At 44.0% G+C, this 20,786-nt stretch overlaps 1 protein-coding gene across 1 annotated transcript; it reads right to left on the bottom strand.

Moving 5' to 3' along the window:
* Positions 1-17,201: 17,201 nt before the first annotated feature.
* LOC310793884 (centrosomal protein of 78 kDa-like) lies at positions 17,202-19,028 on the bottom strand (the record flags this gene model as incomplete). Its single annotated transcript, XM_083655774.1, has 1 exon — positions 17,202-19,028. One exon carries the CDS (start codon positions 19,026-19,028, stop codon positions 17,202-17,204), a length of 1,827 nt encoding a protein of 608 aa, XP_083511900.1.
* Between the last annotated feature and the right edge of the window lie 1,758 nt (positions 19,029-20,786).

Here is a 20,786-nt window from a genome sequence, read left to right as displayed (position 1 = left end):
TTCTAATGTAACGTTGCTTAGTGAGATAACAACAAACTGCTAACATTAGCGAAGCTAGCTTTTCTCCATGGCCTTTCTAAGTGTTTACACATTACTATACCGTTCTGCGTCATAGTGACAGCAACTGGACGTAATTATAAACAGAAAATGCATGCGAAATTTGTAATGGGAAGTAACGTTATGTCATTCATGTCAGCTTGTCACCAGAATGTCTGTGTATAAGTTATACACGGACGACAAGCTAATCAAATCCTGCAGGATTTGATTAGCTTGTCGTTCGTACACACTACACTAGCAGTGTAAAGTCATTTGAATAGCCGTGAAAAGCAACAGTTAGCCAAGTGATTACAACATTCACAGAACAAATTCACAATATCGATAACAACTTGTACATTTCGCTATCATGCGTAACGTTACTGAAATGGGACATGCAAACGCGATAACGTTACTTACCACTGTGTACAGGAGAACACGGCAGCTCCGAGTCACTTTGCAGGCCAGATATAGCTGCTCGTAGGGCTCTCCATCTAGTGAAAGCCAGACCGGCAAGGTTGACTCTGGTCTGAGATATTTCTTTTCGGCGGCGATTTGGCTAAAGTATGAAACCGCATATATAAGGTGGATCACGGAATGTAAAAGTCAGGAATGCCCGCATCAGGGTTCCGCCATCTTGGTCTACAAAATTCTGTTCTGGGCTGTGGACTGGGAGGGGCTCACTAGGTCGGCTTCTCGGGGGAGGGGTTTCTATGTAAACTGATTCGGGCTGTTAGAGGGGAAGGACAGAGGGCCATCACAACACAGGGAGGGGGCGTGGCTTAGTTGTAAACACAGAAATAAATCACTATACCTCCTCTATATATACAAGTTATTGGTTTGGGGATATTTAATAGTGCAGAATCTTACACACAGTGCCTTTAACAATTTGGACAGCTGTCAGTGCGCTCTCATATTGGGAATTGACCGGATTAACTAAACAGATTGTACCATTATGAGTGATTGATATGTTGGGCTTTGTTATGGAAAGAGCGGGAAAATTGCAGTAACTACAAAATCCAACCAAAAACCAGTCTGAACCGCAGTAACTACACCTCAAAGTGTAGTTACTGCGTTTATGTCTGTTTAAGTCCAGCTGAAGCTCTGTGAAAGCAAATCAAACTGCAGTAAGTGTAGTTACTGCAGTTTTGTCTGGTTTTTGGTTGGATTTCGCAGTTACTGCAACTTTTATACTGTGTTTTCTCAAATATAGAGCGAGACTGAACTTAGAAAATTTGTCACATGATAAAACAGATATCTAAAAGTTCAATTTCAATAATAACTCAATTTTGACCAAAATTGTAGTTACTGCGGTTTTGATTTGGAGGGCAGAATACATGGGAAGAGAGAGCACCAGAAAACTGTTGAAATGCAGGGATTAAAAGTGTTTCTCTGATAGTTTCCCAGCAGTTATATTATGAAGGCACAAATAAACACACAGCTACTGTACCTCCAAACAATGGAGATATAAGCTCCAAACAGCTGTTTGGAGTGTTCTGGGAAGGTGCCGCGCTGACTCCACTGTGTTGAGCTGATCCCTCTGAGAACATCTTGAGAACGAAAATCCTGTTTTAAACGATATACAGTGGGGCCTTAATGTAACCAATAAAGTGTCCAGTAATTATGTATCTTTAAAATATACCATATAAAAACAAGATAAAGTAAAGATACCAACCACACCATCAAATCAGAGTTTGTGCCACATACAGTTTATACGGTGTACTACTACTACTACAAAAAAAAATCCATTAACCAATAAGGCCTTTACCCTTTAATTGTCTGTTAAGCAACAATGAGGAATCAAAGCCTTTGAAGATAAAGAGAAGCCATTAAGCTAACACTGCTGCACCAATCATTATCAGCCAAATCCCAGCGACAAGGTTCATCACAGGGGTAAAATAAAGAGCAGATAAGACTAGAGCTAATGATGATTTCCTCACAGTATCCAAAACGAAAAGCAGCAAATGGCTGCGATTAAAAAAAAGTCTAAAGAGAGGTGTCACAGGAAGGACTTGAGAGAGCTGACAGAGGCTAATCACCGGGTTTAAAAGCTTTCTGAGACGACACGACTGAGACAGCCCAATCACTTTTATAGGAACTAGTGCAGTGCCCGTTCCCCCCATGCACCACCCCGTGGGCGCTCCCCGCCCCCACACTGTACTCCGTCGGGTCCCCCTAAGCGCATCGGGTCCCCCTAAGCGCACCCCCCAAGTTTGAAGTCGATCCGACAAACGGTTCTCGAGATACACGAAGGACCGACAGACATACGGACAGTCCTGGAATTATACAGTGCAGTGCCCGTTCCCCCCATCCACCACCTCATGGGCGCTCCCCCCCCGCCCCCCCCACTGTACTCCGTCAGGTCCCCGTAAGCGCACTCCCCAAGTTTGAAGTTGATCTGACAAACGGTTCTCGAGATACGCGAAGGACACACATACAGTACAGACCTGGAATTATTGTATACAGTGACTTGTGCTTTTTGAGGCTACCCTTATTTGTGTCTCATTCAATCAGTTGTAGACACTGTCTAACTCAGACCTGGGCCAGATGCAGCCCTCATGATGGTTCTGCCTGGTCCGGGAGGTCTAAGACAAACCACACCAATTTACTTGTGAAGCTAGAAAGATCTAGCCTGATATTCAGACTTCATACTCATAAACTCATTTCCTCTTCTTCAAGAAGAGCCAAATCCACAACTGTGGAGTGGGCGTGGCTTCGAAGGTCTAGAGCCAGGCTAAGAAAAATCCAATGAGATGACCTAAATTGGCTGTTTGGAGTGATTGTTTAATATACTAAATTTTTAAGAATAAGTGCCCAGTATGTTTTCTACAGTTTAATCTAGTGATCAAATTAGAGGTTACAGCATGACAAAAAACAACAACAAAAAACAAACCAAAAAAAAAGGCCGCCGGCAACAATCTGGGTTTCTCATGTGGCCCCCCAGGAAAAATAATTGCTCACCCCTGGTCTAACTTCTATCTGTGGCCATGTTGCTATGGTGTTTGTATGGGCAAAATACCGCGTGCGTTGTTATCAACTGTTATTGCTAACAATGGCTAGAAATTGCCAGGTTTTACTCTGGGAACCCTACTGCTAATAGGAAGCTATCAGGCGTTAGAGTAGGTGTTAATACAGTTTCTGTTGCGTTAGGATCCAATACAAAATAGTGACGGTGCCCTGCATTATACGCGGTTAGTAATGACAACAATAAAACCCGTCTGCAGACGTGAAGGGAAAGCAGATGAGAGATGCGTTTAAGTCAGGGGTCTCAAACTCAAATGACCTGGGGGCCGCTGAATGTCCAGTCTTGTCACAAGGGGGCCACTTTATGTATTTAAGAAAAAAAAGAGAAAAATGCAACAGTTCGAATTCTCAACATTAACAATTAATTTATTTGAGGAACAATCTATTTTTTACATTAACAATTTATTTGTATATTTGAGGGACTTTGTTTTCTTTTTTTAGGGACAATGCACGTTACTAAATTAGGCAGTGTTAATTTTTAACTGTCCCTTGGAACTCCAGCTAGAATTAGAACTGATCATAAATGTCCCTTGACAGCTCAGTAATCCGCTCTGCCAACTGTGTTGGCTGAAAGGCTGATGTTGCTTAAGTGACTTTTTTTCTGGACAGACGATATTTGCAACCTGCAGCATGCAGTCTTTTAGAAACGTCAAGGTGCCTTCAGTAAACGGCTTCCCGCTTTGGCGATCATCTCACTCACCAGTCACCACGTAACTTACTTCAACTGCTGCACCAGCCTCCTTTCTCCCTTCTGGAAGAGATGTTGTTGTATTCACAGCTCTCTCTTTAGCTGTGCAGCAGCAGGTTTGTCCCTCTCATCTCCCCGCTACTTTGCATACTGCTCTGCATGTTTAGTTGAATAATGTCGCTTCAGTTCAGGTTATATTCTTTTAGTAGGGCGATTTCTCTTTGTAAATGAGGCAGGCGGCATTCCCTTTGAACTCGACGAAGAAATAATCACTCTCCCACTTCTGAAACTGTCTGTGCTCGTCATCAACCTTTCTTTTGCCTTTTGACAGCGACATGTTCACTTCTCAACAAAAGACAATATTTTAGCTGCAAATGTTTTTCTTTCACTCGGGTGAACCGAATCAGCTGCTAATGAGGTGGATTTGACATGCAGTGATACACCGCTGGCCTGGAGTGTGAAGCGGTGTTGCCAGATACTGCTGACGGTTTCCAGCACAAAGAGTTCAAAAACCGCCAAAATGCACACAAAACAGCCCAAGGAACTGCACGTCTATGTAAATTTATCTGGCAACCCTGGTGTGAAATGCGACTTGTCTGCATGAAGGCAGCGCCTCGTCCACGCGCCTCGGAAGTGCGCTCTGTGTTTTACAACGAGCGCAGGTGCGGGCCTGATTTCACTACAACTTCATATCAAGTGGTGGGCCGTATGAAATCGTTTTAGGGGCCGTGTCTGGCCCGGGCGCCGTGTGTTTGAGACCCCTGGTTTAAATCGAGAACATTACCGACAGCTGCAACGCTATCAACAATGTGACCACGCAACCGTAATGACGCTGACAGAAGGACACATGGAAAATGTATTTCAGGCTATTTTAATACAATCGCAAATATTGGTAATGCTAGGCTTTTGGAACATTATCTGGTTGCAGAGATGACCCAGCTCTGCCTAATGTTACTTAGCGAGCTCTTCCTAGCTAACGTTAGCTGCCTGCTATAGTCAATACACTGCTGATATGTAACGTTGCATACCCAAATGCCAGGCAATCTGAAGGCAGAGATCTCTCTCTGATTGGGTACTTAGCAGTGAAAAATCATCACATTACGCTTTTGGAACATTATCTGGTTGCAGAGATGACCCAGCTCTGCCTAACGTGGTCTCCATTACTGACCAGTAATGTAAAACACGATTTTTTTTGTTCGTGCTCTGGTCGCTCCCCCCAGCAGCTCCAGAGAGGAGCACTCGTTTTATGTTCAGGCAGGTGGGGCAGAATCGAACACAAATGTATTAATATTCAAAGATATAACAGTCAAAATTGCACAGAAACAGTGGTCTGCACTCAGTCCACCCTCTGCACTCAGTCCACCCTCTGCACTCGCCGAGTTTGAAGTCCATCAGACAAACGGTTCTCGAGATACACGAAGGACAGAGGGACAGAGAGAGAGAGAGAGACACTGCCAGCATTATAGGGTAGATTGTTGTGAATGTTGCTATCTGAATTATATTTTTCTCATATTAAAAGCTGTAGTGGACTTCAGGGAAATATCTGGTATCTTCCGCTTCATGCCAAGGAAAAGCCATCAGGGTGAAAAATATGAAATCATCCTTCTAGAAGGCGCTATGATGCAAATGAAAAAGAACATCTGCAGTCATATTTGCTTTTCATAGCATGCTAATAACTAGAGAGCAGCACTCCCACCACTCTCTAGTAGTTAAAATAAAGGGTGGTTTCTCGAAGAAGCTGTCTCATTTCAATCACTTAACTCTTAAATTGAATTAGCCACATTGATTTATGAAGCTGTCAAACTCCACCTCAGACGTATTTGTGTGCAATAAAGCATATTCTCATTTATCAGCCCAATTTAGAGCCTATTTTTTATTAGTTTTACCAAGATTATCTTTGTTGTGTTAAATGCAATCTGCTGCCTCAAAGTGAATTCAATAAAAAGCATTGGGATTCCCTAAACAGGGCCAACATGCACAAAACACAATTACTATCTATCATCAAAGATTTATAATGGAATCAGGCAAGAAATCAAGAGAATGAGGTCAAGGAACTCAATAATATTAGCCAGTAGGCTACACATTAGCCTAAATAAAGCAATATCTTATGTCCCATAACATGTCATAAAAATCCCCATACTGTAGGTGTGCTCACACGCCCACAAACAAGTGCACACATACATATTTTAAAAGCAGCATATTTTCCATTTCCAAGATTTGAAAATCTTCTAGTATCCAGCATTCGTGTTATGTCACAATCTCTTTCTACCTACTGGAGAGTAGCTCCTAGTAGAGTACAGTTATTCCCCACATTCTCAGTCTTGTTAGAGCGGGGGAGAGAGGATCTGACCCTGTTGCTTTGATCAGGAGGCTCACACAGGGGACACAGAAAACACCACCTTACTGGGGGAGGACTGCAGTGCTTGCACAGCAGGAGGGTTGAAAACTCTAAGAAAAACAATACTTCATCTGGTCTCACTTTCCCTTAACTTTTGTGCAGCTCAATTTTTAGGTAAGTAGGTAAGGTACAGTTCTACCTTTTGTCCAATTAACGGCGTATGCAATTAAGAATATTTCGATTCAGATGTCCCAAACTGTGACAAATCTGGGTTTTGTGGATGTTAAAATTTGATATCTAACAAGCACAGATCCTGTGTGTACAGCCATTTATATTTTACTATAATTCCTAATGAGTTATTTCGTTTAGCAGAGCAATGGTGTAAAGGTTAAATGTCGTGTGTAAATGGTCTTGAAATGGTCTCGCATTTGTCTGGTCTTGGTCTCGGTTTTGCCCGCCCTCTGTCTTGTCTTGGTCTCGCCCCCCCCCCCCCCCCCCCCCTCCCCTCCCTTCGGTCTTGGTCTTGTCTCGGTCTCGCCCCCCCCCCCCCCCCCTCGGTCTTGGTCTTGTCTCGGTCTCGGGTAAGGTGGTCTCGACTCCAACACTAGGCTGACTGACTGGCTGACTGACTGACTTGCATTGGGCGTGTGGAAGCATAGATAACGTTTATGCCTAACGTAACAACGTAAACAACACCAATATAACAGGAAGGTCAGTATTACATCTGCTGTCAGTGCCTCCGTCTCTTTTACTCTGAAGGTCCAGGGAGGCAGATAGCCTCGTTTCAAAAACAACATGCCCTTGACCTTCACTACTTCTCAAGCCACCACCCCCAGAGAAGCTGCATGACTGACACACAGCACGACTAATGTCCTCTCCCTCTGAAAAGGGAAAAGAAAAAATTAAGAAATATCCCATTGTCCTTCTAATGCTATAACCTACAAAAGTACCTGCTTCCACAGGCAGATGTTAAAAAAAGAGGGGGGGGGGGGCAACCTTGGGTCTAAAATCGAAGACATTGTGTGTGACTTCGTTGGCCACTTTTCTAGAGAGCCAAAAGTACTGTGTCTAGCAGATATTTAATTGAATTAAAAATGACATTGAGTATTGAGATAAGAGGCTTAAAGTGCATGGTGCAGGTTAGACACCACTTTGCATTAATATGTGGGACTTTTATGTAGGAATTAGGATTCTCTTTTGTTTTTTGTTTTTTCCCCACACATACACTGTAGCTGCATCTAGACTGGTTTTTGTGAAGCATCTGCCACACGCACATAAAACCCCTCAAATCTAGCAATAACACCTGTGACGATTTTAATACACAATAATCAATAAATGTTCCCTCGGAACATTACCTCAGTACGCCAACCGTCTGTCCCGGCCTGTCCGCCCGTCGAGAGGCCGCTCACTGCAGTACATCACCTCCACTCTGCAGCTAAAACTCCTCCCCTCTGTAGCTGAATTGCTCTCCTTTTGAGCTCCAGCGAGTGCCACTTGTGTACGTCTCCGACGATAAAATTATCTGCCTCAGACCAGTCAGACTGCCTTCTACAGCCGGCTTACTCGAGCTGAGATGGTCCCAAATGTATCTTTGCAAATAGGTATTATTTGGAAAACCGATTGCATATTGAGGGTCAGCTAGTTTTGACTACTAGTTACGTTTGACTATTGAAACTATAAAGTGCCATATTAACCATAGATAAATAACAGAAAGTAAAAAGTTGCCTTTGGGGGGAAATGGAGCAGAGTTTTATTTTTCTCCCGTCAATGCCGAAATGCATTCTGGGCAGTGTCAAACTATCGTACCAGACAGAGGCTCAAAAGGCTAATGGTTTTGGTGGTAAATTATCGTACAAATACGATAATTATCGTACATCTGGTGTTTTGGAAAGTTTTCTGCTGTACACATTGACTGTATATTATTTTTATTACAGTAAGTACAGTAGCCCAAGTGTCGTCACAGGTGTTATGCACAGATGGCTTTTTTTTTAACATGTGCATTATAATGCCACCTTTTTCCTCCATATTGCTGCCCTGGGGACATGTTTTAATTTTGTTTTTTGGGGGTATTTTCATAAGAATCTTGAGTCCTAACTCTAAATAATTGTATTTTTTTTTTTACCTGCACCACGCTCTTTAAAGAGTCCAGCTGCAGTATCATACATTGGGTCATGCTGTTGAATTAAAAAAACGCCCCAACCATGCTGACTGCTAATGTGCCAAGACCCTTTCAAAACAAGGATATGGATGTTGAAAATGGGGCAACCAGAGTGATTGAAGAGAGAGTGGCGCTAACGGAAGTCCAAAACGCTTGATCGTCACGTGACTAACGTGGCAATAGTGTGTGCGGGGGAATAGTTCCACCAAGTATGTTTGAATGCATAAAGTAATGCTGATAATACTATTTGATTCTTTTAACGTCTTACCCTTTCGAGGTACATCACAAACGGTCCATTCTGCTGCAACTCTACAGTGCTGCTTAATCCAGAATCTTACTTCCGGGTACTATTGCGAGGTAAAAAAAAAAAAAAAATACATTGGAGTGAATGGAGATGCTTACATCTATATGACTCTGGGGGCAACCATGAAATAACATTTACACAATAGGGCTGTTGACAATTCTCCCGTTACAAAGTTAGAAATCTGCTTTGCTTTGAGATTCCTCCACCCTTCAGTCTCCTCCTTGATCTTCAATTCCACAAACTCTGTTGTAATTGACTCTCCGGGTGCTCTCTGGACTTGATACCTGGAGACAATGAGAGTGTGTGTGTGTGTGTGTGTGTGTGTGTGTGTGTGTGTGTGTGTGTGTGTGTGTGTGTGCGCGTGCATGCCTGCGTGCGTGTGCAGTGTGAGTAGTTGCATTGGGTTTGGGGACTCTTGTTTTTATTACCTGCAAACTTAGCAGAAGAGAAGAGTAGATGAGAGCGGATGAGTTGCCTGAAGGCATCAAATGATCTCAGAGGAGCCGCAGGTCCAAGTGGCAAGTAGCAGCACAGTAATCATGACTGCTGGATATGCACTGCCTGCAAACCTTAGTGCTTCACAATGCTTTAAATGCTTGGGTTTTATGGAGTCATTACTGTTAAGGCAAACCCATGGCAGTTGGGCTTGGGAGTAATGATGACTTACGTTACAGTACTTAAGGGTAGCCAATGAAGGGTTTTCTCAGAAAACAATTTAAATGGTTGTGATAAGAACCCCTGGCACTAGTTTATATTGGTCCTGTGAGTCGCAGCTCTAGTACTGGCATAAAGCCTTATTTCCCACTTGCTGCACTTTTTGATGCAAACCTCAAGTCAACTGTCTATCAGGCAGATACCCCAGAATTATTTTTGAAACCACGGTTATCTGTTGGCTGTGTGAACAGGCAGAAGACATTTTGTGTCACCATGTGTTATCCAATCAAAGCAAATCAAACTTCTGCTTCAGAATGTTGCTAAGCAATGATGCATGACATTCCTGGACAAGTGTTTTATTACCACAGAATATTCAGAAATGTACATGTAGGACCTCTGGGCTAACACAAGAATGCTGTGTAAATCATTAGCGCTGGTCTGGGAGTTAGCCATGGGTTAATTGCCTGTATGTGAACTGGGGTTAAGCTAACCGTTAGCCCAGGGTTAAGCTAACCTTGGGCAAAGAATGTGCCGTGTGAAAAGCCCTGCCATTAGCAAATATCTCTCTAACGCCTATTATCTACTTGGTTTGTGTCTTTAAATTAGTAGACGGCCGAAAAATACTATTCAAAAAAGTATTGTAGTAGAACATTATCCATCATGATGTGGCATAGTCAAATTAAAATGACCTAATAATGGAAAACAGTGTCATGCTAGAGATGTGTAAGCATTTACCCTCTCTCTCTCTCTCTCTCTCTCTCTCTCTCTATCATCTACTCAACCCCCCTCTCAGATTGAGCGCTTGTGGATTAAATGGAGATGTTATCAGGGCTCAGGCCAAGTCAATATTGCGTCTGCACGTGTGTGAGGCTGATAGGGGCCATAAAGGGAGAGCCAGGGGTCCCAGAAGAAAGCTGGCTCGAGCGAGACAAAGAAGGTGGCCCACTGAAGGAGGGGCACTGAGAAGGTGGCTGGCATCTGAGCTTATCAGGGGCAGCACAACAAAGATGTAATCATCTCCAAAGAGATGACCAGTGGCCGTGGCACTTCTCAAAAAGCAGTCCAGTGTGGTGGTGATTGGGCATAGAGTGAGAGGACAGCTTCGATAAGAAGCCTGGTTTCATTGAGAATGCGGACAATATCGGGGCCGATGTGCAGAGCCCATCCTCTGAATAAATGTCCTGTTCTGGATCTACTGTATGAACATGCACGTCTTCTACACTGTAGAATAAATACTGACAGGGTTGTTGTTCATGGTTGGTTGTCTTGTCATGAAGGTAAGTCAGTAAAACGCAGGAGCCATTAGTTTCCCCTGTACTAGTTTTAATTATTTAGAAGCTTTGCTAAATATTGTAAATACACACTTGGACACGCACATGCACACAGTAGGCTACATGACTACACTGTACACTGTTTATGCCCTATATCAGGCCGCTCCTGAACTATCCTTGCCTTTGTTTGTCTTGTTCGTATATTGTTCTATAACAAATGTAAATAAAATATTGGGGAGGGGTGGGGGCAGACGGCTGTCGCTTCCAATGCAAATGAATTTTGAATGGAAATATGTCTGATGCCGTTATGCCCCAACTAGCTATCTAGTCTATTGCTTCAAACAGGAGTAACAGTGATCATTCAGAAAAGCTGAATGTTGTAAAAGCCGTAAATGAATTTAATGAAGACAGTGGTTTTGCATTGCATTTGAATAAAATGAAAAGTTGCCATTAGCTGCGGTATTTCTTTCCCCCCCCCCCTTAGTTTGAGTATTGATTTTCTATCACAGCGGACACATTACTGTAATTTCACTCAAGGATTTAGTGCAGGTACACTGTAGCTCAAATAAATGTTATTTAATCAATAGCAAAATATAGTGCCATAATAAAGAATGTTGAGGTTCCCACATACATATGACCCTAAATCATTGTTCCATTTGCTGTGTTCATCAATAGTTTCTGCAAATAGAAAGACTACATTTTTAAGTGTATGAATCAAGAATATGTGAGCAAGCTTAAGACAGAGTTAGCATTCTGAATGGCAGACTCAAGCACCATTTTGTTCTTATGCATAGGCTACTGTATGACATGTGTATCCTGTGTGAGCCTTCAAGTCTATCTTATTGTGGCATATTCATATTCATTCTGTCTGTCAAAGCTTACTTTGTACTCCACAACATGGCATAAGTTCCATTACTTTATCCCCTCAATATACACACAAAGCAGTCCATCCAACTGTGTGTGTGTGTGTGTGTGTGTGTGTGTGTGTGTGTGTGTGTGTGTGAGAGAGAGAGAATGAATGTCTTCAACATAGTCGGTGGCTTGGCTTCACTGCAGGACAGACAATGATTGATGACTAACTTTGACTCTTTTAAAGAATGGGATTTCTACCTGACAATCAATCACCCAGCTCACACCTCTAGTCCCACTAAAGCCAGCGGTACACAGATTTGTTGCAGGAGGGAGAATGGGGAAAGAGGAATAGGGAAGCACCCCAGGTATACTACTGCCTAAGCTTCTCACCCCTTCTATGACCTTCCCTGCAGATATGCTCAATACAATCATTGGAAATTGCCCCACCATGCCTTTCTCCACACCACATGGAAAGCTGCTGTATATAGCCTAGTCTCTCTGATCCTTAGTGACTTGGGTTAGCAGGCTTACTGAAACAGAGCATCCCATAACACAGTTGCCAAGAGCATCTGCATTATTTCCCATCATGCCACGCAGATGGAAAACATGCACCCTTGATTGTTTCTGCCACAAAGTGAGCTGATTCCCTGTGAGGTAGGCTGCATCATGATTGTGTTGCTGCCACCAAGTGAGCCGATTCCCTGTGAGGTAGGCTCAGGCCTGGTTTTACAGGGGTGCAAAAGCACGCATTGCACCCTTATTTTAATTGTCTGCATGCTCAGTTGAAAAGAGTGGTAATTTCTTTTTTCATTTTTTTTATAAATGCTGCAGCTGCACACTTACTGTTTAAACTTGAACCATAATTGTTGTTTTTCTTTGTTCTTTGATGTGAATCTATGGCTTTTTGGCACCTATATGTAACCTTTTAAGGTTGAGATAATTGTATTATCATTATATGGTCCAAATATTTCAGTAAAGCACTTGAAACACTTGAAATATTCTTGCTCGGCTGGTATCATTCTACTTGAAATGATGGTAAAATGCATTATTTTTAGTAAAATAACATGTCAAACGGGTCGGCCCGTGCATGTGCACCCCTTCCTATCTAGCATGCATCCCTAGTCATCTTGTTCTGGAACCGGCCCTGGGTAGACTGCATCCTGATTGTGTGTTGCTGCCATGAAGTGAGCCGATTCCCTGTGAGGTAGACTGCATGCCAGCAGCAATCTCGCCTGTTATTATCTCCTCTCCAAAATGAAGGTAGACAGGGCCAGCCACAACCAAGTCACCTGACCAGGCATCATTTTCATTGCTTTTTCATTCATAATGTGACAGAAATGGCACAGTACAGTGGCAACTGCGAAGCATCTCCCTATTAAGAGACAGCCATGGGATTATCCCAGCAGAGTCTCTCTTTGTTTCTCTGCGTCTCTCCAGCCTGGCTCCCCTCTCTCTCCTTTTCCGTTTGAAGACAGCACAGCTCGCCTCCTCTCGTCGCAACAATCCTACATTTGCTTGCTCCAGTGACAATAACCTTTTGAATGTCGTAATCAGATTAGAGTAATTTATAGATGAGGACCCACCAACGCACAGAGGCCCAAAATTGTGCCTGACACTTTGTGGATTTTTGTACGACAGTCAAGCTGGTGGGAGTTAGTAGGGAATTAGTTTTGCTTAAAAGATGGATTAGGGAAATGTCATAATTATGCCCATCTTTATCAGGACAAAGAAGCCAGCTAAACAGACCTAGAGTATTTTACACCATCATCCTCGCCCACATAGAAAAGGATTTGTGGCTTCACTTGTGTGGTTACACGATTGTGATTTTTCAAATTCTCGAAAATAAGCATATACATTCAGCCAAGCCTTTACTACGAATCGTTTTGCAGTTTGTGTAGATTCAAAATTTAATGTGTTAATGTACAAAAAATGTCACACATTCGCAATATCAACACATACAAATCTTCAAACACATGAAAGCATGGTGAAAAGATCATCAGGTGTGTGAACACAACCATTAGCCCCCGTCTGTCTGCTTGCCTGCCTGCATGTAGCTTAATTGTGCATGTTGCATAACTGTTGTTTATCTGACATATTCTGTTTCTTCTTCTCTCTTGTCATGATGCTGCATGGGTGCATTATCTATCTACATGGTTGTATGGCTGCATTGTCTGTCTGTTTGTGTGTCTGCCTGCCTGCATCGTCTGTTTGCTTGCTTGCCTGCATCCATGAAGCCTATAACTTTCTACTGTAATGTGCTTATGTGATTTTTACTGTGTACCGTTTATTATTAATTGCTTGTTTTTTTATTGTTTCCTACTGTGTTTTTATCCGACAATCAACACCTTGGCCAGGGGCTACTGTTGAAAATTAGCTACCCAGGTAAAACTGGCACATTGCAGCAATGTTGATTGATGCGCATTGTCCCTGTACAACTAAACTAAACTAAAAAATGAATGTGGCTTTGTGATAACATCACGCCCCATTCCAATCAAAGAATAATGAACAGACTGCCAAAGTGACAGAGGGTGGAACATGAGTCTCTACCAACTAACTCTAATGTCTGTTCAAAAAAATAGGTGGCATCTCCCCTCACGTCTTATTTTTATATTAATCATAAATCATCATCTTCCAAAATTCGACATCAATGCTTAACTGTACTTTCACAAACTGGGTTCGGCTTTGGAATGTTTGTTTGACGACGACACAAAGTAAACTGTATTGCCAATTGGCCTAACGATATAAGTGGAGTACAGTTATTGAACAGCACACTAAAGTGAGAACACCTTTCACAGCAAAAGTTTAGCTGCAGTTCGGAAAGCCGACTCAGCATTTTGCACCTCTCTCTCATTTGCATTACACTGGGAAAAACAATATCCCCCTTTATTGCAGGCGTCACAAAGAAGTTACACGGTCGGGCACAGCACAGTGATGTCAGCCACCAGAGACCAAGATAATAACGCCTCTACAGGAAACGCAGTGCTCTTCAAATATTTACCTTCATCCTATGAGATGTTTCAGCAACTCTTGCTAACCTGTTTTAAAAGTAACAAAGTAAACACTGTTCAACAAAACCACAAGGGGCTAATTAAGGTTGTGAGCAGTGTTGGGCAAGTTACTGAAAATTGGTAATCAGTTACAGTCACTAGTTACTTCTCTGAAAAGGTAATTTAATTACTTTAAAGTTACCAGTTACTTCAAAGTAATTAGTTACTAGGGAAAGTAACTTTTGCGTTACTTTTAAAAGTCTGCTTTGATTGTCTTATTAATGCACACATTATGTTAGTGTTGCTGTGCCACCGTGAGGCATTGAACATTCACTTATTGGGGAGGCTTATAGCCTATCAAGGTCATTAGCCTCTGGGGCTCTCTGGCTGCAGCTGCAGCTCTCTCCCCGGACTAGGTCTGAGGATCAGAAACTGGGTAATCCTCTGAAGTTGTCCGTTATTTTCATGTCCTAAAGTAACTAGTAACTAGCCCAGTTACTATTTTAGTAACTGTAACTGAGTTACTGAATTTGAAAAAGTAATTAGTTAGATTACTAGTTACTGAAAAAGTAGTTAAGTTACAGTAACTAGTTACTTAGTAACTAGTTACTCCCAACACTGGTTGTGAGCCTTGTAAATTATATTTCCATAAGAGATCTATATAAATAAATCTGTGTGTATAATACACACCAACAAAGTCAGGAAAAGCCCACTGACAGCAAGCTCAGCATCTCTCCTCTAGCCATGCATTATGTCCCCTCTGGTCTGCAATCACTGCTGTGATGTGATCTGATGAGGGGAAGACATCTCTCACCACCCTGACACCCCCTTTATGCCCCAACAATGTGACGGGGGGGGGGGGGGGGGGATAAGGGGAGGGGACTGAGGAAGAGGAGTGACAGAAAGATAGAAGAGGGAAAGGCTAGGCTGAATGATAACCTCTGACTTTGGCAAGAGCGAAACCCACCTTCTGAAGGCAGGTGATAATCCATTTGATTACCAGCAGAAAGGCACCAGAGTGATTTGCGACATTGCCATGGCAACATCACAGACAGCTTTGGAAGCCAGTATTCAGTGTCATTAACTGAGTATTTGACCTGTGTTTTTTGCCCCGTCTCTAAAAGTCAGAGCTCATGCCAGAGCTTATGGTATTTAAGACAGAACGCGGCTGGCAGGCACCGGCCTGAAAAGGTGGAGCGAGTTCTGAAAGTGATCTTGTGTCTCTTCTCTTAATGAGAAGCCCGTAGCAGTGAGGTGCTCAGCAGTAGGGAGGGGTGGATGTGGATTTCTGGCTTTGATGTACAGCAGGCCATGCCAGGCTGAATGCTATAGATGAGGAGGAATGTGGAAGGTGCATATTTGGGGGTCAGGTTGTCTAAGTCCACTCTGCTAATGTGCAAACAGAAGTCACAACACACACACACACACACACGCACACGCACACACGCGCACACGCACACATACACACACACACGCACGCACACGCACATTCACACTCAGGGGTGATTTATGAGGGTCTGAGAAACAATTGAAAATGAGGCATTGAACCATGTAGGCGACAGGTCTGTGGGGATGAGTTTCTGGCTGCTCTGGAAGGCACTGTGTGTAGCTACCATAACTCTGAGTGATGGAGATATGGCCTGGGGGGTAGTGTATGTGTGTCGGCATGTGTATGGTCTGTGAGTAAACGTGTGTGTGTGTGTGTGTGTGTGCGTGCGCGCGCGCGTGCGTGTGCGTGTGAGAGAACTAGAAGCACTTCAGACTTTGGAGCTTCTACAATTATGATTGTGCTTATTCCCATTAGGTCTTATTCATGTTCTAACAGAGCGCCTTGAGTCCTCCATCTTTTATTTCGTGTGATACCCTTTCCCACATGCATGAGTGTTCTTCATTGCCAGGATGTTGCTGTGAAGTAGACATTCTTGTGTTTGTTAATGTCTTCATCATGTATGTTCTAACATTTCAACATAAGATATATCTGGGGCCTCATTTATCAATTGTGTGTAGAATCCCTACCAAAACTAGTCTATTCTTTTTCTTCTTCTGTGGTGTTTTATGGCAGTTGGCATCCTTTATGTTGCATTACTGCCCCCTTCTGGATTTATCCAGCCACTGTTTCCCTACATTCTGTCCCAAATCGGTGGTGATGTCATCAGTGAGTGATGTCATCAGTGAATGACAGTGATGATGTCATCAGTGATGTCATCGAGCAATTGTGATATCATCGGTGATGATGTCATCAGCCCTGTTTGTGAACTTGCTAAAGGTGGTGAAGACTGGGTCTTGCACCTTCCCTGTTGGCCAATGGCTGTGAGCAGAGGGAGCATCGCCTTCTGGGTGGGATGTGTCAGCAGCCACGGCAGAAGGCAACAACCCATCAAGAAGTGGCACTGGAGTCTGGATCAGATAGTGGACTGGACTGGCAGTGGATTGGTCAGACTCGACCGCTGAGCAGTGCATCATGGGCCCTCGTACCCCCCGACGGCATGAGATATGAAAATGTTAAGCAGCACCCGTTTCACCATGCTAGCCAGCCACAGAGAAACAGCTGCTTGGAGGAGTGGGAGGACTCGCTCAACATGTGCGTGCTGGTTCTGACAAAAGAGTGCTGCACCCAGCGTCTTTTTTCAGAGCGCTCCGACGTTTTCGTGCAGCCGTGCTTCAAGCATCTAATAACCATGCCATAGGTTGTTTGGATGCAGAAACTGCGCTAAGACGCAGACTCATGCTGGGCTTCAGGCTTGCAGTATTGATCTGGTTCCTAGCCTCCACCATCCAGATCCACACAAGGGTATTATAGCAGGTTCACTAGCATGCTATGAAGGTGCTTCCAATGGCCTATTCTCAAGCAAGAACTCTCTGGCACAGGATGGAGGTCTGGGTGCGGCTGTGTCAGCTGGGCCCCCTGAGGGAGCAGGCAGGGCACTTACCTACCAAAGATCCAGTGTCAATCTTTGCCCCAAAATCCTGATAGTCCCCTTCACTTCCAGTCAGTGACCCTGCACCATCCAAGGGCTGTACTACTGTCGAGAACTGAGGTTTCCGCAGAGAGAGCAAATCTGACTGGGCAATTCCAGCAATGGAAGCCAGCTGACCTAGACCTGCATCCTTGAGGAGATCCAGAAAAGCATGGAACTTGGTGAACGAGCTCTCAATGCTCTCGAGGACTGCCTCATCCTCAAGAGCACTGAAAGCGGCAGCTGCTGATGCAGAGTGAGGAGCTGCCTCTGAGAGGGAGAGGTTGGCACTGCGAAGACGGGCATTCTCCAACTCGTACTCGATGAGCCTCGACTCACATTTGAGCATGGCTCTGCCCACTTCAGCTAGTCTCATACGACACTCTTCCAGCTCCATCTGCACATGCTGAAATTGTTGCCCGGTTATCGTGTCTCTCCCACTGAGAGAAGATGGTGTCTGCTCCACTTCCACCACAATTTCCTCCTCCGAATCGGACTCCATGGTAACCTTCACGGTAGCTGCACCCTGAAAGCTCTGCACCGCTGCAGTAACTCCAGGAGGCAGACCTCTCTGGCGTCCAGCACGAGCAGCGGCACGCCAAGGCACATGACTGGAGCGGGAAGGAGCCTTCTGTTGCTGAGCAACACCTGGACTCCACCTCGCAGCTGAGATGGCTCTTTGAGGGGCCATCTTCAACGTGGCTTTCCCTCTGACTGTACTGGACAGCGCTTGCCTCTTAGGACCACAACGTTTCTGTGGGTCTTTGAGGGGAGGAGGCTTAATCCAGCAGTACTCTGATGACTGGCCATCAGCATTCATCAGAACTTTCTCTATTGTGATTTTAATGAGGGCCTTGTCAACTAAAGGGTTCCTCCGGATATCCAGAACACAAAGAGTAGAATTTGTTTTCAAGGCTTCCAGCAGACAACAAGCTCCCTCATTGGACAGGCCACACTTGTGGAGGTCCACCGCTTTAACCCAAGAGTCGTCTGCCAATACGTGTGCAAGCGCTGCAGCCCCCAGGTCCCCTATCAAAGGGTTACAGTTGAGGGTGACACGCCGGAGACCACCCATTCCCTCAAATTGTGGCTTTCGATAGCTCAAAGCTTCTGCCCATGCTGCATCGTGCCTCTGCATTGACTGATGCTTGATGATGGCGGCAATATGCTCTGCCCCTCTCCAGGTGAGATGACATCCTGTCAAATCTACTGTCCTTATGCTTCCACAATGCTTCACACTTTGGGAAATGACCTCTAAACCCTCCTCTGTGATTGGGCAGTTAGCCAGGGAGAGGTTTTCCAAGGAAACACTTTTTGCCACACCTTTTCTCAAGGCGACGAGGTCCCTCTCTCTCAGTGGAAGCCCGTTAAGATGCAGAGTCTTGAGGCTGGGAGAGACAGTCAGACACTCTTTCAGGGCCTTACACAACTTCAGTGTCATGTCTGTAGAGTGGATGGCTGAGATCATCTTCTTGAAGCTAGACTTATAGTACCTACCACCAATGTCTCCAGCACCCAAACTAGCGTGGTATGTGCTACTTATTGCAATGTGTTGCAAGTGTGCGTTGATGGACATGGAGTTGAGAATGGGTGGCCAGTCTGCCAGTTTGACCCCGTCTCCATCGAAGTTCAGCATTCCTTTGGCCAGGTTCATCTTGACAGCCGGTAGAGGATCAGAGTCCTGTCTGGCACAAGCATAATCATAGTATGCAGTAAAGTCCTGGGCGCCCCGCCGCTGAATCTGATCACTGTCTTGAACCATCTTGGTCCGTATTAATGACTTGATCGGACTCCAAAGAACTTCTACATCCAGAGAGGGCGCTGGTTTCCCTTTAGCGCCAACCCTTCTGTTTGTTGTCAACCAACTGTTGCCTAAATGGCACCGGTCCTACTTATAACCTCTGTAGGGAATGATTTATGACGTCACTGGTGATGTCATCAGGGATGTCACTTGAGCAAAAGGTCATCAATGAGCAATGGCATCAGTGATGTCACTTGAGCAATAACAATACTATAATAGGGCAGCATTCTGCGTGTATATAATCATCTGGAAACCTCAGGATGGAATAAAATTATGTTGTTTGTAAGAAATCTTGTAAGCCATTGTTTTACTGGTTATTTTTTTGTTGAACATAAGAAAATAGATATAAGTAGCCAACTTGTGTAAAATAACATGATGCCGTGGATTGGGTTTCCTTCTGTTTTTTGAGTCTCCAACCACCACTGACACGGACTTATCTTATCCCCCACTCTGCTTTCCCTCTCATGATTTCTCCCCTATTCACAGCCTCTACCTTTTCTCCATTTCTCTCTCTTTATCCATCTCTCTCATACTCACAAACAGAAACTCTGACATGATTTCACCACGTTATCCTACTTTGAGAAAAAGCAAGTTTGCATTCTGATGGTGAACGGTAATGCTGTCTTTCCAGAACTTCCAGACAGCTGCACTGTCCGCCTTCCTCTTTCATCTGTGGTGGACGGCTGACTGCCATAAAAGCAAGTTACAGCAAGCATCGTGCTACTTTTCTGCATGTTTCCATTTGATTCTGTCATGATTCTATTTTTCTGAGATTGGTTCAATTTTCTGCAAAAGAAAATACACCCTCATGGAATTAGAGATTCCTGGGGGGGCAGTTATATTCACACTGTGATTGTTCCTCAGGCACCAGCTGAACCCGCTCTCAGGATCTCTGAGGGTCACAGGTAGTGAAAGCCTTCTTACTCTGCTGGGCTCTTCAGACATGATTTCAGATGTCCTGTAGCTGGATATATTGCAGCTCCTCTACTGACTGAAAGGGAACAATAGGTTATAAATATATCTCCAGTTCCCTAAAAGAAGGGAAGGGGAGCAACAGTAGTTGGCCCACTTGAAGGCCCTCAAGAGGATTTGGTAAAGTACGGAGCAGACCTGAGAAGAATACTGTGTACTTGACATAAGTATGTCCATAGGGGAGGGCAAGGCCTCCCATAACATACAAAGCACTTATTGGCCCGACAGGCATGAGTGCAGAAACTCCACACTGGGTCTGCAAAGTGCTTCTAGTCCCACAGGTGCCTATGTTGTACTGCCTCCTCTTCAGATAGCCATGGTTATACTCTTAACCTATTGACCGTCGCCGACGTCCTAGAGGTATTTGGTCTTGAAATTTTCATGCATTTTGATGAAAAAGGAGGAACCAAATTGAGAGTTTGTGTGTTACTGACATTGAAAACATGCACAGGTAAATAAACAAACAGACAGTACCACACATGCAGGGGGCACTTTAAGTGCATTGTGTATCCCTGAAGTGGTGTTCCCCTTCTTTAAGTGAGAGAAGAAGAAACAAGAAAAAAATACATTCAGACTGAGATGACAGCACAAAATGGATGACTTTCCCATTTTTTCCACCCTTAAAGTATTATTAAAGACAAAAAAAACATGAATGGAATTAGAAATTATGACTCCATGTTTGTAGTGATATAAGCTTTCTGAACATTAAATGCATAATGAACTACCGGTAGGTTGTTTCCCTACACA

This window comes from Poromitra crassiceps (assembly GCF_964638095.1).
Source record: "Poromitra crassiceps genome assembly, chromosome: 19".
NCBI classification, from domain to species: domain Eukaryota; kingdom Metazoa; phylum Chordata; class Actinopteri; order Beryciformes; family Melamphaidae; genus Poromitra; species Poromitra crassiceps.
Note: the sequence above shows the minus strand (reverse complement) of the source record. Positions and strands in the feature narration are given on the sequence as shown.